Source organism: Gopherus evgoodei, chromosome 22, assembly GCF_007399415.2.
Source record: "Gopherus evgoodei ecotype Sinaloan lineage chromosome 22, rGopEvg1_v1.p, whole genome shotgun sequence".
In the NCBI taxonomy this organism is placed as follows: domain Eukaryota; kingdom Metazoa; phylum Chordata; order Testudines; family Testudinidae; genus Gopherus; species Gopherus evgoodei.
In genome coordinates, this window is record NC_044343.1 from 3136116 (window position 1) to 3154548 (window position 18433).

At 43.3% G+C, this 18433-nt stretch overlaps 1 protein-coding gene across 3 annotated transcripts; it reads right to left on the bottom strand.

The window, feature by feature from the left end:
• Positions 1-2197: 2197 nt before the first annotated feature.
• On the bottom strand, positions 2198-17847 carry DDA1 (DET1 and DDB1 associated 1). 3 transcript variants are annotated; one of them, XM_030540139.1, is made up of 6 exons: positions 17667-17847; positions 12568-12648; positions 12038-12089; positions 11619-11680; positions 10296-10338; positions 2198-2843 (listed from the first exon to the last, which is right to left on the bottom strand). In XM_030540139.1, the coding sequence occupies exons 1-6, from the start codon at positions 17667-17669 to the stop codon at positions 2836-2838; spliced, it is 249 nt and encodes an 82-aa protein (XP_030395999.1). In that variant the 5' UTR covers positions 17670-17847; the 3' UTR covers positions 2198-2835. The 3 variants fall into 3 exon arrangements, with proteins under 3 accessions (XP_030395999.1, XP_030395998.1, XP_030395996.1); XM_030540138.1 differs by lacking the exon at positions 2198-2843 and adding an exon at positions 2890-3541 and having other exon boundaries at positions 17667-17846; XM_030540136.1 differs by lacking the exon at positions 2198-2843 and having other exon boundaries at positions 2894-10338; positions 17667-17838.
• Positions 17848-18433: the final 586 nt, after the last annotated feature.

The following is an 18433-nucleotide window of genomic DNA, read 5'->3' on the forward strand; positions in this document are numbered from 1 at the left end:
GGACTGGCTCTGGAGGACACCCTCCGAGTGGGATGGACTGACCAGGCCCAGCCAGCTCCAATTGGAGAGCTGCCAGCCCCTCAGCAGCAAGTCACCAGAGGCCTCAGGCCAGGCCCTCAGCATGGCACAGAAAACACACAGCTCCATCCAACATAGCACTGGAGGCTGGTGAGCAGCTGGCAGCTCCAATCACCTCCTCCATGCACTTGTAGGGCATTCCCTCACCCCAAGGGCATAGCGCACAGGCCTCTGGGACCCATAGCTTGCCATGGCTGGCTAAGGGCAGCACAAAAGACTGAGGGAGGTGTAGTTCACCAGGGCAAGCAAAGCTGATACTTCGTGACCTCCAGCAGGTGGCTCAGTGATCCTGGGGGCAAATGTATCCCTTCACTTTTGCAGCCTTTGGCTGCACTTCCTCGTCTTTCCTCCCCTGCAGACGAAGCCACATTAACTGTGATGGTGTTGCAGAAGTTACAGGCTTAGGCATGGAAATGTGCCCCAAGGATGAGGTTGCCTCCACCTATTCCACAAAACAGTTAAATCCACAGTCGGCCCTGGACTGTAAGAGCTCTCTGCATCCTCCCTAAGATTAGGAGGTGCCACCACACAGCCCCAAGGAACACGGGGACGATATCTACCTTGGAAATGTAATCCGGTTGTTCTACAGCCCACCAGCACTGCTTAGGCTAGTGGGCCAGTCCAGCAGGCCACCAGCACCACCAGAAGTGGGGCAGATTGGGGTGAGCAACCCCTGAGAAAGGCATGAAGTTATCCTGGTGACTATTCTATACCTTTCAAATAAATGAGTAAAACAGAGCTTCCTGCCTCTTCCATCGCAAAGCAGGTTATAAAACTGCTATGAATATGCTTGGAGCATAAAGGGAATGCAAAACCCTGTTTACTCAACAAATAAAAGGGGTAGGAGGAAGTCACAAGATAGACTCACACTGCATGACTTGTCCCTGAGAGATAAAGGGGTTAGCACACTGGTGATGGAGCTTCAATTCCTGGATTGTCACTAATGAAAAATAAAGTACGAGCGGTCACCTACAGCTAACAAGGAAAAACGTATCTGGGATGAAGGGTAGTTTCTGCCCTGCTCCAAGTGCCATTTCCAACTCTGAAGCAGGGCACTTGGAGCAGGGCAGACTACAGAAGCTACAGCATGGCATTTCTAAGGGCCTTCACCCACCCACGAAGAAAAGTAATAATTAAAGCTGGGTGGAGAACAGAATGCTCTTTCTGTAGGATTTGTAATTTGTTCTCATTTTGACTGAAAATTGAAACAAATTTCAAAGTCCTCAGCAAAAAATGTTCACAGAATTTTGTTTTAACGTAAGAACGGCCATAGCAGGTCAGATCAATGGTCCAATAGCCTGTCTTCCAACAGTGGCCAATGCCAGGTGCTTCAGAGGGAGTGATTGGAACAGGTAACGAAGTGACCCATCCCATCATCCACTCCCAGCTTCTGGCAAACAGAGGCAAAGACACCCAGAGCCTGGCCTTGCATCCCTGACCATCTAGGTTAGTAGCTGTTGATGGACCGATCTGCCATGAACTTATCCAATTCTTTTTTGAACTCTTATAGTTTTGGCCTTCACAACATCCCCTCAACGAGCTCCACCAGTTGACTGTGTGTTGTGTGAAGTACTACTTCCTTTTTTTTGGTTTTAAACTTGCTACCTATTAGTTTCAGCGGGCAAACTATGATTCCTGTGTTAGGTCAGTGGTCCCCAACCTTTATCTGGCGGGTGCCAGATGACGAGCCACGGAAGACCGTGGTGGTGGACGAGCATCCGCCGAAATGCCACCAAGTGGCAACGTCAATAGACGTTGCTGCCAAAATACCACTGAAAAGCAATGTCCTCCAGAGGCATCGCCACTGATTTTTGGCGGCATCTTGGCAGCAACGCCTCTGGAGGACGCTGTTTGTTGGCAACATTTCGGTAGATGCTTGTCTGCCGGCCAGTACACGGGCACATTTAAGACGCCCCGGTGGGTGCCATGGTGCCCCTGGGCACTGCGTTGAGAACCCGTGTTAGGTGAGTAGGAAGTGTTCATTTACTCCTTCACTTTCTACACCCGAGTCATGATTTTATAGACCTCTGTGAAACCCCTCCGTAGTTCTCTTTTCCAAATTGAAGAGATCCAGTCTTTTAAATCTCACATGGAAGCTGGTCATACCTTTAATCATTTGTTTCCCTTCTCCTTACTTTTTCCAAATTTGAATATATCCTTTTTGAGATGAGGCAACCAGAACTGCATGCAGGATTCAAAGTATTAGCGTAACATGGATTTTATACAGTGGCATTATGATATTTTCTGTCTTACCTATCCCTTTACTAATGATTCCTAACAGTGGTAGCTTTTGATTGCTGTGTATCAACCTAAATGTTTTGTTTAGGCAAAAAACAAAAACAAAAACTTTCCATTTGACTGTTTTATAATCTGTAATACAACAAATTCAAAATGAGAAGTTGTTGCTATAAGAAATGTTTCATTTAGAAAATATCAAAATGGAATGTTTCACTGTTGTTGAATTCTTTCTGCCTTTTTCCTCCAAAACAAAATTTCCTGCAAAACTGGCAACTGATTTTGATTGAACTGGGTTTTCCCATGGAAAATCTTCACTCAGTTTTTCCAAGCAGCTCTATCAGTAACAGTTCTGTTTTCCTTGTGTACCTATTATTCCGTGCACTCACACACGAGAAAGTTATGGGACAGGAATATAGCATTTAAAACAACCAACCAACCAACCAAGCCTGTAGTGACAGCTTGATTTGGGGGTCCACCAGTCACTCATGTACCAGTTTCTGCAGTCAGGCAGCAGTTGTCTCACCCTACTGAAGTAAAAACGGTAGAGGAGGAATGGGAAAGAAACACATTGTAATCCTCTACTTTCTGCAAATTTATTATACACAGTATCAAACATGAAATAGTTTAAAAATAAATGCAAAATCCAACAGCTGTGACATTCAACTAGAACAGAATATTTACAGTCGCTCCAGTACAGCAGCCTCTATCGCCACGCAACTCCTCAGAAGAACACATTGCCCCCTGCCCCACAGACACAGTGTTTGCAAAAAGAGTAAGGGGGAAGAGGCTGAGTTGGAACGCAGCAGGTATTTCTTGTCCACAAGCAGAAAGACGGGTTGTAAGTAATACAGGCTCCAAGGGATACACTGTGTATTGCCAATAAAATCATCCTGGGATTTTGTATTCCAGACTGTAACGGACGTAAAAGCAATTTGGGATGGCTAGAAAGATAAGGTCCAATCCCATACATTCAGCTGTTACATGCAACTGACCAAGGAGACTACGTAGATTAGTCTTAATAAAAAAACCCAGTAAAGCCTTTTTAACTATACACATTGCACTAAGTCATAAGAAACACATGTATTTGGAAGTCCAGCCCAGCCGTATTGTGCAGGGTGATGCAGTGCCGACAAGCACCACGGATCATTCCTTTCAGATTGCATGGCAGTATTTTCTGTCACTTCTTCTACGTGAAGAATCAACATCCATTTTTGTCAGGACTCTTCTGCAATCCAAGCCAGACAGCCATCGTCACAGAACAAAGCAGGTGGCTAGCAAGTGAAGTAGTTTACTCTGCCCTCCTCCAACAAGTATGCGTGTGTATTTAAATAACTAAATGGCCAATCATTGCTAGTATCTCAGGGATGAAGATATCGATCTTTAATCACAGGTTACTCAGCAAAGCAAGGAAAAGTATTTGACTAATTACACTGTTAGAGCTCCTTCCACTTCCCAAAAGGAAGAAAAGCAAAGCACATTTAGATTTGTGTTATAAACAACCAAGCACAAGATTACAGCACTGGGGTGCACTGGACAGCTACAGGGACCAGTTATCAATGTAGTATTCATAATATGGGAAATAACAAGCTGGCCAGTGAAAAGTCATCACTATATACCCAGCAAGAGGATTTCGGTTTATGCTCAAGACAAAAAACTTTTCCACGCACGTAAGAGTGCCAAAGCAGTAACTCCAGCCAGATATGGCGCAGGTTAACCTCCCCACCATGCGCAGCTCATTGTTAAGGCAGATTCATCCTTCCAACATGATGGCTATTCTAGTCTGGATGTTCATCTCTCACCACAGAATGCCAATTGAGTTAAAGTGTGTGCTTGTTTGGCAGAGGAGACAAAAAGATAGTGACACACAAAACTTCATTTGTACACAGGTGGCCTGAACAGCATTAGAACCCAGGACCACAGGTGGGGGTTGACTCATGCCATTTTATTTACTCAACCACCCCACCTCTGCTATCAATTAATTTTTAGATGAAAAAAAGCAAAAAAGTTGTGACAACATGGCCCTTTTATCCCACCAGCTGATTAACGACTCCCAGGTTAACAATGATAAAAGCTGAACTCAGTCATAAAAGGATAAGTCCACCAGGGCTCCTCTAAAAAACATTGAGACCTTCAGTGGTAGTTTGCCCTTCTACAGAACCTAAGAGTCATCACTAGAATTGCACCAGTTTGAATGAAAAGGCCAATCTGTACATATGATTAATCTTTTCACTCACCACATCCAGGCACAGACAGGGGGCAGAGAAGCTTTGCTTTAAAAAAAAACAAAAAAAGCTTCGTGCAGAATAAATGGGAAGGTTGGCATTTGTCCATTCCCACTTTTAAAGTCACAATTACAAAGTTGCTCTCCTGTACAGACCAAGTTCAGTCCTCTTTACACCCGAAGGAAATATTCATCCCAAACTTGTAACAAGAAAACTAGAATTAACAGAGAAGTGCAAGTTCAACTCTAATGTTGCTAGTGTGATGTTGAACTCCACTGAAGAATCCACATACATCCATGAACACACAGCTCAGCAGCAATGCAGGAGAGAGCTACAATGCTGCTGGCCTCTCAAATGAGAAATGTAGGCTGGTGGATATAAAATGTGAGTACTCCAGGGAGCCAGTAGTACTGTTCTAATGAGCACATCCACCTATATAAGCTTGCAATTGGCAGTAAGGAAGTCAAGTAGCCTGCCTGCAAATGTGGCTTTGGTCCCACATTTCTCAGCAGGTTAGTGGTACTAAACAATGCTCCAAACCAGATCAATCTTTAGAGGAGATTCCATGACTAAATTCTCCACTACAAGGAGGACAAGCATTCATCTGTGAACCAGCTGAGTGGAGATCGCTGACTGTGCATTCAATATGGTATGAAGGATAGTCTGCTTGAGTAAACAAATGATGCAGTATCCTTTATTGGGCATGTTTATCAACCTAATCCTCTCACACACACACCCCAACCCAAATACACCTGGCCCCCTAAATAAAAATATCACACACTTTTTATACATCGGAAGTTATAACACACAAAAGTTACAGAGGACAATCACCAAGAATCCTTCCAGTCAAAGCCATAGTGTAGCATAACTTCCCTGCTGCCAGATGCCAGTCAATAAATCAGGGAAAGAAAAGGCCATTATATAAGTATAGTTGCAAAACTAAAAAGAAAAAAAACTTTTGAACAGAAAAATAAAGTCACATTAGTGGTATAAACATACTAATGCTAGATTGTAACTGGCAGCTTTGCTTATGACCGAGGCCCATTTGTATGACCTGCCCACGATAAGCAGAAGTTGACGATGTATAGTCAGATCTATTTTCAAAAGGTATATTCTGAAATGAGCTCCTCCAAAGTAATCCTAGCTACTGCAGCAGCAGATTTAGGATTTTTCCAGCAAGCTCCCAAAGTTCTGCCTCAACACAGGAAACAGTCCAAGTGTTAACAACTGAATTACTGTATAAGGCACAAGAGTCACGATGCCTGGAGAAAGAGACACCATCCAACAAGAATCCAGGAGCTTCTGAACCCTGTAGCCCCCAAGAAAAGCGAACAAAAAGCAGCACTTCGATTTAGTAGGTTTAAACCACCCCCCAAGTGACAAACTATACACAAGAGATTTCTTTGAACAATGCAAATAGCATACAGCTTGGTACGTAGGCCCTCATCCTCTCTGGAGCTCCAGACCAGAATAAACAGTGTTCAAAGAATTACACGCCACTCTGCAGGGTCAACCAGAACCACGCTCAGCACCTGGTTCTGAACATGCTTTCTGCTTGTATGGTTTGGTACTTAAGGCCCAATCTACACTACAGCTACAAGTGTTAGGGGACCAGCGGTTGTCAGTGAACCTGGTACAACACAGTTCCATTTTAGTAGTACTGGTGAATCTTCACCCTGCCCTCTCAGAGTACATTTACCCTGCAATTAGACACCCAAGGCTGGCCCATGCCAGCTAATCGGGCTTGTGGGGCTCAGGCTAAGGGGCTGTTTAATTGAGATGTAGATGTTTGGGCTACAGCCTGAGCTCTAAGAACCTCCTACCTCACAGGGTCCTACAGCCTGGGCTCCAGCACAACAAAACAGCCTCTTCGGCTAAGCCAGCTGTGAGTTTTTCATTGCAGCGTAGACATCCCCTACCTATGCTAAAGCCTCACGCCCTGTCTAGGCTGGGAAAATAGGTCAGAGTCTAGCCAAAGTTTTAAACAGATAGGAGAGTTGGTCGATTCTTCCTCACAAACACACCCTGTCCAGCAGGGTTTTCACAATATTTCTGATCACCATTGTAGCTTGGTTTGTAACTGAGTACGGATCCAGTGCTCTTATGGCTAACGGCATTCGAAAACATTCTCAGACTCTAAGCGCCAACAGTGGCACTTACCAGCCTGCCAGTTTTACTCAAAACAGATCATCCTCCCTCAGCAGTATTTGCAATATTCCTTTGTATGTCCCTGTGTTTGCTCAAGGAAATGTATTGAACACTGAACAATGTACCCAGATAATAAAGCAACTGGCAAGTCTGAAGAACCAACCACTGATACAAATAAATAGGGCCTTTGCAGAGCAGATGGGACCACTTATGACCACTGGAATGGAACATGTGCCAAAGTTTATTTAAAAAACAAAAAAACCAAAAAAAATCCCAAAACTTCCCTTTCGAACTTCAATAGTTGATTAGGAGCCAGGGGAGGGGAAGAGAATAAAATCCCTTCGAACACTCCTCTGAAGTCAACATTTGATATCTGGAGTTAGTTTAAGACATCTTTGGTTTTGCCTTGTCAGTCACTAATCCTGTGATAACACCCACTAACTACATCCAGTCTTTGTTTAAAAAAAAGGCGATGGTTGCTATTGAAATAACTGAGATTTACCCATCACATCCAATTGCTCTGAGGGATTACTAAATAGAGACAGCACAAACTTCAGTGCTATCCAGTACAGGAGCAATCTGCCTTGCAGGTGAGAGCAGATGCTTGCTAGGCTATTCCTAGGATTCAGCGTCCTCTACATTTCTCATTGAAATAAGGAGGGAAATATGTTCCTGCAGCTCCAATTTCTGCTAAAAGTTGCACTATTCACTCCAAAATTCTCTTCTGATCTTTTTGACAAGCTTCTAAAGTTTTATAAAAATTTTGTACAATATACCTCAATATCAGAAACAATAAAAATACCACTATGCGGACATACACAAAATACCCGTTAAGGGTAACTAAATCCCAGTCACTTTGTAACAGGATAATCAGAACGTATTAGAGGAGCTACATATTATACAAACTGAACACTGTTGGAGAAGTTCTGGATCTCTGTTTAATGTACGATTTGCCTAAGACACCAGACAATCAATTGGGTGGGAGGGTTTTCACATGCAACACAAACCTAATATACATATATTAAACAGCAGTGGAAACATTTTGAATGTGTGGCAGCTTGAGGGTGGCATTTTCAAGCCATTACCAGCATGGAAACTTGATGCTGAGGGAGGAGGCTTTCAGTTCAGATTAGAGAACTCTGACTGGCTGAGCAAGACACCAAAACTTTCAGTAAAATGCAATGATACCTCTTTGAGAGCATCAGAAATCCATGCTGCTTGTGTACAGCTAACATCAAAAGCAAAATGCAATAGTTTGACTGAAAGGACAAGAATTTTTGTTTAACTAAAGTTTTTTTCCCCCCCCATTGCTTCAGACTTGCTCTCAGGAAACTAAAGGCAACTATTTTTTTCCCCTAAGAGTGTGAATTGCAGAGATTTTTGGTAAATTAAACAAAATTTTATTTGTAAGATTTCAAAGGCTCCACTACCAGCAAGGTCCCATTTACTTTAAAAGGAACAAAGATGGGGGTATAGAACAGGACAGTACTGCCAACTCTTTAATGGTACTTCACTTGCTGTACCAGAGAGGTCAGCAAAGCTCCAAATTCTCTATTACCAAGGAATTAAACAGCACTTGACAAACGACACTGGAACTCTCAAATGTAGCTAAAAACACAGCATTCGTTTAACTTCTGTCATCAGCACTACGCCCATTTCCTCCTTTGGTATCTTACAAACCTTTCAACATGTCCTTGAAGCTAACATAGCATTTTCCGTTTACTTTTTGTATTTCACATGACACCATCTTTTTTGGCAGCACAGCTCTGGGTAAAGAAGTTCTGTTAAGTTGCAATTGCCAGTAGAACAAAATTGTAAAACCATATTTTCGTCCTCACCAACACAGCTGGTGTTTGAAGCTGATAATCTGGAGGGGAACTGCTGCAGCAAAACGTAGCTATTTTAAGGGCAGGTACAATTTTAGGTTTAAATAACAATGATCTTCACTGAAAAAGTGAGATGAAGAATAGTAGAATCAGAGCTTAGCGCCTTGTACATACTTGAAACAAATGCAGCAATAATTGAGACTATGTCCTGCTTATAAAATAAGCTGTGCTGCTGATGGCTTTCACTCCCATCATGCTTTTATTCCGAACAAGTTCTGTCCACTGGCCTGATTCGGACACAGTAGTGAAGGAGGCGGCATGAGCCCTGTCTTCACAAGTCTTTCATCTGAGTTTAACCACCACGGTCAAACTCCCTGCAGAACTAGGCTTACCCATGGTTTTCTAGAAAGAGGCTCACATGGCTTCTGGACTCAGTTTGTTCAGAATTTGCGGATGAGCAGAGATGCTGGGAAAAGAGCAATGGAAAGCAACAATCTGGATATCAACCTAAAAACAGACTCAGCTTTTCACATTAAAAGCAGAATGGACAGTCAATAGTGAGAGAGAGAGAGAGACCTTCAACCAACTATGCTGGTTTCCTTTGACGCCGCTTAGACATCTTGAGGGTTTTGTATTTGGTGCCTACTGAAGATAGCCAGCAAAGGGTTACAGGTGACGGTAACTGAACTGTCATTGTCCAAATGAAAGAGGGTCTGTCTTTAATATAGACTGTAGAAGCTCATCTTGTTCAGCTACTTTGCATCCAGAAGTCCTGGACTCAGCTCCAATCATGCAATATACGATTTTTCAGAATCACAGGTTGGCTATTTCCTCTCTCTCAATCTAGATGCCCAGCTGTACCCAATTTGATTCTCAAATTTAACGAACAAGATTATAAGGTAGACCTACCAATTCCATTCCACCTGCTGCCATTTTAAAGACACTGTTGATCAAATACTCAGTAGGATAAAAGTATCCTTTTTATTCCAGTGGAGAAGTTGCACATACCAGTCCATTCAAGACCAAAAGGCTGTTAAAATGTAAGAGCAACCAAAGCAACACACCTGTCACTTGATTTCTCTATGACCATTGATGCGTGTGATAACATATGCTGCTGAACAAAAAAACCCACAACTGTTCTATCAAGCTGACCACATTTGATAAGATCAGCATAACCCTAATGACCTCCCAGGATTTCCTAGTACAGAGCTGATTTTAGGATCAACATTTCAGAGCAGATGAGCCCCTTCATCCCCTACCCTCCCCCCCCCCTCCAAAATAAAAAAATTACTGCTAGACTGGTTACAGCCAATACAGAGTTGACTACTGTAATATACCAGTGGGTATATGAACCAGAAAGCCTATACCACTGGAATTTGCATGCTGTAAAATCATGTCTCCTCTCCAGGCTTCCACGGCAAACTGGGTTAATTAAGCAACAGGTTTAACAAAATCTGGAAAAGTGACAATGTATGTTTTTTAAAAAAGGATTAAAGTTACAATACATCATTTGCTGGCTTGTTCCACCACTGATTGCTCCGTAAGTTTTACAGCATAAATAAAAACTGAAGAAAAAATAAATACATTGGCTCCTATGAAGTCAGAAGTGGTTTGGGCTGCATAGTGGGGGGGGGGGGGGGAAGGGGTGCGGAAATTTACACATTTTGAGACAAAACAGGAAGCGCCTGCAAAATAGTGTAGGAGAGAGCAATAGTTTAAGTGTCCTCATTCATGTCCTGGCTGTCTGTCCGAGCAATTTTCCGTGGTGGTGCCGAATTCTCACCTTCTATTTCCACTTGCTCTTGATCTCTCTTCTTTGCTGCATTCTGATTGAAGCAAAAAGAAAGGTATGTCAATGAAGTCCTCCACAACATTCCACTCCAGAGACGGCTACATTTCCGTACTGAATGATACATCTTGCATAAGTAGTTGGTAAAGGTCTTTGGGAGGGAAGATGCTGATGTAGATGAACTAGCAGAGGCATCTTCTTGTGAACAGAGTTCTGTCCAAAGCTGGACTATATTATGTACTGAATTGTCCTTGTAAAATGCTCTCCTGCCCCAGCAGAGCTGCTAAAGGACAATCCTTTGTTCTTAGCTTCTTTTTATTCCAAGGAGCTCAAGTGCTTTATAAACTTTAATAAGACCCTCTTTTTCTCCTGTTGCTCTGATCCAGTCTCTGAACTTCTCAAACCTCCCAACTGGCTTCCATCATCACTCTGAAGCACCTCATTATCAGCTTCAGACTCCTAACAACTCTGCTCCCATCTCTGTTTCCCCTTTCAACTCCTCCTCCATCTCTATGCTTTGCCCAAACTTCTCTCAGTTGCTCCTTGTCTCTCCTTCACCCACTCCCTGTCTCCGACCTGCTTTCTTGCTGCTCTGTACCTCTGAAACAGCCTTCATGTAATCCTCCCAAACACACACATTCTGAAGTTACATCTGCTCTTGGAAGCTTTGTGGCTATGACCATTCCTCACGGTATGTGTCTTGTATTGTACCCATTTGTGTCTGTAGAGCACAAACTCGGGGCAGGGTGTGTGCTAGGAATTTTTTATAACACATGTGCACCTGGCATGTACTGTTAATGTGACCCTGTGACGTAAGCAAGATATAGGATTTTACAGGTCAGTACGTGGAAATGATTCGCTGAGTGCCTTTGAATGTGCCAACAGCAGAGCCAGAAAAAGAACCCAGGAGTTGTGGCTTCCACTCTCCTGTCCTATCAGTCTAATAAAAGACTATGGTCTCAAGGGGAACTGAGGCACAAAGAGGCTAAGTGACTTGCCCAAGGTCATGCAGAAAGTCTGTGGCAAAAATCAAACCGAGACCTCCCAATTCTAAGCTACCGCCTTAGTCATTGGACCATCTTTTCTCTTTCTAGAATATGAAGAGTGAGAACATAGTCTACCATGGATAGAAAATTTATCACAAGCACTTTCTGGTAGAATTGAGAAATTCAGGGTTGGCTCAGTCTTCCACTTAATTTAGTATCTATGTATTTTCCATGACTAATTACAGGCATTGGTGGTCACACAGTAGAAGCAACCAAAACAAATTGCACTTTAAAACCAGATATGAAGTTTTAAATTTAAAAATAGTCATACCTTTTTGTCCCATTGCTGATGTAGATAACGCAAAAGTATGTTTGTCTTTTCTGTTACTATGACTGTTGAAGAAAGAAAACACACTCTGAAGGCATTTCTAAGAGATAACATTTAAAACAAACTACAGTGACCAAGACTTCATAGGGGTACTGAACCTTTTAAGAAGGAGTGACAGCATCATTGTCATTTTAATTGTCCTTACAATCATTCAACAAGGATAGAGAAAAAGATGTGCAAAAGCGGACACAAAAGTTAAGCATCCGTACTCTTCTGAGCCACATAAATCTGACACAGATTTAAAAAACAATTCTGTTTTGTGCTATCAAATGAGATTGAGCACATGCCAGATTTTTAACATTAAACACAAAATAAAAGTTCTAGTACACTTGAAGCTTCAAGCACAGAAGGAGCATACTTACTTTGTTCAGATGGATATTCCCTTGTGGGAAGATATACTGACGGTCTTCTGTTCTGTAGAAGTATTAGAATCGTTACAGTGCAGAGGAAAAAAACACACACACAATTTTCCACATACAACTGAGGCTGCTGAACGATCTCAGTCCTGACAGCAAGTTCATCTCAACTGCAATGCTATAAAATTGTGGCAATGCAGTATACCACAGTCTCTCTGAACCATGCAGCTGCATTCTTTCACATGTAAAAAGGGGTCCATTTATCATATATGCGCCCCAGTCCCAATGTTAAACTAAGAATGTAAAAACGTGGGGAGGGAATGCCACATAGCTTTGGCTCTGCTGATATTGCATTTTTCTGAAGTACATTAACTTCATGTCTGGGAAATCTCCCCTCCTACGATTCCAATCTCAGATGAGCAGTTTTGTAGCTCAGGATGATACCAGTAATAAATTTTAAGAGACCCAAGCCCCAGTTAGAGGCCATACGAAGCACCAGTGTCCTCTGACAGATTGAATTTAGATATAATACTCACCGATGCTTTACATACAGAGTCTGCATGAAATCTACTGAAGTTGCTTTTGTTGTAGACTGGTAATCCTTTCAAAAAATCTGCCTAAAATGACAGAAGACGGCTTTGGTTAAACAGTGAAGCAAGTAAAGAAAAAATTAGTGGATGAGCAAAAAGTTCAAGGGAGTTGCACATGTCAATAATGCTTCCTTTTTAAAAAAAAAAACCATTTGGAAGTATGTTGACAGCTATGAGGTCAAATACCAAATATTCAGAACGAACACTGGTTTTCTTAAAACAACCGGCAGTCCTATGTGTACATCTCATCTCTATTTCCCCAACCTAAGTGACGTACGAATCTCCAGTGAAAGGCTCTGTTGTAGCTACATCCATTTTGATGGAGAGGGCTTTTTTTTTTTTAAACCAACAATAAAACTAGTTAAATGTAGATGTGCAGTAAGTCTCATTTTAAGACCAGGATGGTAAACTGGGGAAATCACTTTTTAAGAGGCATAATGACTGATTTAAAAGGGGGCAACTGTCAAGTTAATCATTTAAAGAAAATTAGTGCTCTTAAATAGGTTAGATTAAAACAAAACTTGAGCTATTTATGTTGCACACTCTTTTGTACCTCAGCTTGAACAATGAAAATAGATCGATATTTTTACTTTTAAATACAAGCAGCTTTGATTTCTTGGCTCATATGCACTAGTACAATGCTGTTACATTTGAGTTGCAATGTTTTATTAAATTAAAAAAAAAATCACAGCAGCATTTATTTTGGTTTCACTTTGCTAACGTTCTGGGCCAATTCTGACTTGACCGTGTCTTTGAGTTTTACTTAGAGAGAGATCTGTAACTGCGCAATGAAATACTGAATCACTGTGTACTCAGTAAAGCAAAGAGAACAAGTAGGAAAGAATTAATTTGCCCAACCTGTAGCAAGCAGCCATCTATCTAAAAGATCTCAACAGCCAAAACACATCCTTAATGCCAACACTCTGGATTTGTTATGGTCTGAAAAGTGAGGGAACCTGACAGCGGAACTATTAACCTTCCACCTAATACATCATAATTATTCTACAAAAGATGTTTACTCATTAAAATGAGCTGAGTTCTCAAATGAGGTAGCTACACTGAGGCAACCCCCTAGAATATATGTATATACGTAAACCTGTCTGATGAAACTTACCAGTGCAACTCACGACACAATCTGCACACTAGGGGCCTGCTCCAGTATAGCTACACCAGCAGATAAAATCCTCAGCACAGAGGCCTAGGATGCACAGTCAAACCAAAGCTGTTACTAGAGCTGCATAAACACAAAGGAGCCTGTCTCAGGAAGGCAAAAGAACTATACAGCCTCAATGGCCTAATCCTGCAGCTCCTGCACAGAGGTAACTCCTGGTGGCGTCAATGATAATTGTGTGCAGGATCCAGCCCACAATCTGTGGTGACTTCCATGCAAAGAATCTCAAGTTCTTGATGAGGTCTGGTTCAGTCTTCATAGCAGAGTAACACACTTGACCAACAGCAGCATTGCCTCATGAGAAGCATTCCAGCATAACAGCAGCAGTGGCCCTGAAGAGGCCCTTTACCCCCAGGGTACGTCCAGACTACCTGCCGTATTGGCGATCAGCAATCAATTTATCGGGGATCAATATATCATGTCTAGACGAGACATGGCATATTGATCCCCCAACGCACTCCCAGTCGACTCCGAAACTCCACCAGCGCAAGCGCGGTAGCGGAGTCAATGGGGGAGCCGCAGCCATCGATCCCACGCCATGAGGACGGGAGGTAAGTTGGAATAAGATACGCAACTTCAGCTACTGGAATACCGTAGCTGAAGTCGACGTATCTTACACCGACACTCCCCCCCCAGTGTAGACCAGGCCCCAGTTAACCAAGCTAAACCAATATGGATGGAGGGGTGTTTGTCTTAAAAGCAATAAAGGGGGCATTATGGTAATCAACTCAGCAGTATACCAGATCCAGAACCACTCTGAAGCCTCTTCAGTCACAAAAGAAAGACTCCTGACAACAGCTGCATCTTTTAAGTAGCAGGAAGCAAGGGGACAGATATCACAAGAAGCGATTAAGTACACTCTCTGGGGAAGGAATTGTCTTTTTTTGTGTGTTTGTATAGTGCTTATTAACATGGGGTCCTGATCCACTAATTGTGGGTCCTTAAAATAACTAAGGAAGATGAGTGTATGAAAGGCCACGAAGGAAAATAACTAGCCTAAATCCCTATCTCTAAAAGCAGATTTAATATCTGCACTGGAGTCAAGCCTAGAGGCCCCAGTCAAAGATTATGGCCCCATTATGCTAGGCACAACACATGCATGTAACAAAGAGACAGACCCTGCTCCAGAACTTACAATATAAGCTTAATATATTATCTTTTTTAGAAGCAACTCTAAAGATTAGAAAAGAAGCAGATAATTCTAATGAGCAGAATTATTCAACCCATGTCGCATGCAACAAGGAGAAGACAGAGTCCTCCGGTAATGCTGCTGTTGTGGAAGGAGTTAAAAATCTCTTTTAAACGGGAACAATTACTTTTCTGTTTGTAACTGTTACAGCTTACTCAAAGCAATAGGTTCTAGTCAAGATGCCTCCAAAGCACTATTTATACTTTGATCTTGTTTTAAGAAAAGTTAATTACACTAAGGTTTCCAAATTTATTCCCTCCCAAGCTTGATTTTAGGAGAAAAAACAGTCCTATGATTACAGCACTGGACTTAGACTCAACCAGTTGAGTCTCAGTTTCCAGTTCTGCCACAGACTTTTTGCGCAACCATGAGCAAATAACGAACCTCTTTTGCCCATCTGTAAAATGGGGACAATACTACTTCCTTTCTCCCACTGTTTATCTGTCTTGTCTAACTAGCGCTTGCCAGCTCTTCAGGGCAGGCTCTTGTTTCTCTGTACAATGACTAGCACAATGAAAGCATGATCTAAATTGGTCTTTATTTCTATTCCAGTAGAGCCTAAACTTGTTTTCAGATTCTGCTGTGCACGCCAACTGTTAGGACCCCAAGACATCATCACATTTCTGTAGCACCTTGACTTTACACAAAATATATAGAACAGAACTAGAACTAGTAATTTTATTCAGGAAATGGTGGCAGAAAACTGAAAAGCTGGTCTTGGCTCCTGATGAATCCTAAAGTAAGACTATCTACATAAAGAGTGAGACTACTGGGCCTGAAATTGGATTGTATCATCCACTAAAAAGCAATGTTGCTTCCTCACTGAGAACCATTATAAGTACTTAAAGATGAGAGCTAAATATTTCTACAAGATGCGAAATAAACTCCTTGGCACTGCTTTGGACAGGCTGCAAGACAGCTTAAAGCAACATTAGTTTTCAATCATTCTGCAATGCCCCCATTCACACATTATACGTTTTGACCTACTAATGTACAAATGCCATTTAAACAGTGAATCAATTATTGTAAAGAACACAGTTGGAATCCATTTTGACAGAGGGCAATAAAAACTGATCAAACATCCAAAAGAAGCAGTTCTTCCCTCCCCTTACCCTCAGAATAAGAGGGAGTAGCAAGCACCCTAGTTAATTACTTTCATGGTAATGTGTTTCTAGGTGCCTACTAGATTACGTACAGCTGTCCCACATTTAAGCATCTCGGCTCATGAGAGTCCAAATATAGGATGAAGCCTCAAAATGACAGCCATTAAATTAATAGTATGAAAATCATGCAGGATCTTTTTTAAAGGAATAATTTCTGCAGATTTTGTTTCATTGTTCAGCTTCTCCAATTAAAAATGACAAATGCAAGACAGACACCAGACTTGTGCAGGCAAAAGAATTACACACCTGCAAACAGGAACCTAGCTAGTCAATTAACACTACGTGCAGCACCAAGATACCTTAGCTCCAGTCTAATGGGAATAAGTGAGAGCCGGAGTTTCCCTAGTTACTAGCCACCACTCTATTTTTTCCCAGGGCAGAAGTTATTTGAATGATTCAATTCCAACACCACTGGAAATGTTTACTGGGCAACCACCATAACTGAGATATTAGCAGGAAACAAAATTGATTCTAAATAAACCGCAGACACATTCAAAGGGGCACTTCTCTACTTTAGCTTTCTGCTTTTTTCTTCTCCTTAGGGCAAAGAGGGAAAATGCCCTGGTCAAACCAAAAGAGCTAAGGAATCTCCTGAGGAGTCAAGAAATGAAGCAGATCCTCAAATTTGAGGCATTTCCCCATTTATTTTAGGGGAAGGTGCCTCAGCAGTAACCGCAGATGCAATTATGACTATGCTGCTGCCTAGAGATTCTCTCTCTAGTTTCCCACTGCTATTGCTTTGAGGAGGGAGGCAGAGACAAGGCTGTATCTGCCTCTCCCATGTCAGCAAGACCCCACCTCCAAGCAGTTTCCTGAGAATGTGCCCAAAAATCCCATGAGGGCTGGAGCAGAGAGATGGAGAGGCCACATCTGCCCCTGTCCCTCCACCCTAAGGAGGGAGCGCAGCAATCCCGCCCAGACACATCAGGCCCCTGGGGGGTGGAGATGCTGAAGATGAAGCCGGGGGTGGGGGGCGGAGAGAACCGCAGAGGCAGGAGCCCCACCCCCGAGCCCAGCTACCTCGGCCCCCTCCCCCCCCCCAACCAGGCCCAGGAAGGAAACACCGAAGCCCTGTCCCTAGGAAGGGTCATACGGCTGCAAGGGAAGGCGAGCAGGGGAAGCCTACGGCTACTGCAGCCCCTCCCCCAGTCACCCCCCTCCCCTGAATACGCAGGCCCAGAAACTGCTGCTTGGGGAAGGGGGGGGGGACTGAACCCTCCCTAGGGAAATCCCATGGACGGGGGCCCCTGGCTGCCCCCACCCCAGGTTCTGGCCCTGGGGGGCGAGGCCCATGGCTGCTGGGGGGCTCCCCTCACACCCCCGCCCCTCAGGGCGCCTGCCCCACAGCCCAGCCGGCGGGCGGGGGGGCTGCCCGAGGCGGCCCCACCCCAGGGGAGCCTCGCCCCACTCAGGCGGAGGCGGGGGCGGGGCCCTCTCCCCGGGGGTCCCCATGGCTACTGAGGCTGCCGCCTCCCCCACCCGCCATTTTGTATCGGGGGCGGGGAGGGCACAAGCCACCTACCATCTTCCCCGCCGCTGCCTCAGCCGCACGGCGACTTCTAAAAGCCCACTCCTCAGCCTAACTTGCCTCCTTGCCAGGACCGCCCCTCAGCCCGGATCCGCACGCTCCCATTGGGTGGTTCTGGCCAAGACTTCAGGCCTATTGGCCACCGGACCTGTCCCTCAAAGCTGCCAAGAAAATAGCCATTTAGGTTGAGGCAGGAAATACCCGCCCTGGCCCCTAAGGCTCGCGGGAGGAAGAGGAAAGGACCCGGATGTGGGGCAGGCCCCCGCTGCTTCATGGGAGCTGTAGTCCCAGTAACGAACACCTGACTTCCCATGAAGGAAGCCATTGGCTGATGCCAGGATCAATACAGTAATAATTTATGGTTCGTTCTTAACAAACAAGTATTTAATAATAATGAATAATGTATATGCAACAACACATGTTAATCAATTATTAATAAGTATCAGTATTCAAGTCATAATTAGTCAATTATATGTTACTAATTATAATGAATTAACCTATCAGTAATGGCTTATAACCACCACCATTTGATCAAACAGCCATAGATTTCAAATAGTAAACATTAATGACCAATACTTCATAATAAAAATCACTAAAATTAAGTCATTGATTATCAAGCACTCATAATTAAGAACTCAATTTATTAATAAAGCTCTGATCTTGCAAGCTTCTGTGCCTGGGCAAACACTGTATCCACAAAGTGTCCCATTAAGGGGTGCAGAGGTCTGCCTGGGTGAAGCAGCTTGCAACATTGGGGCAAA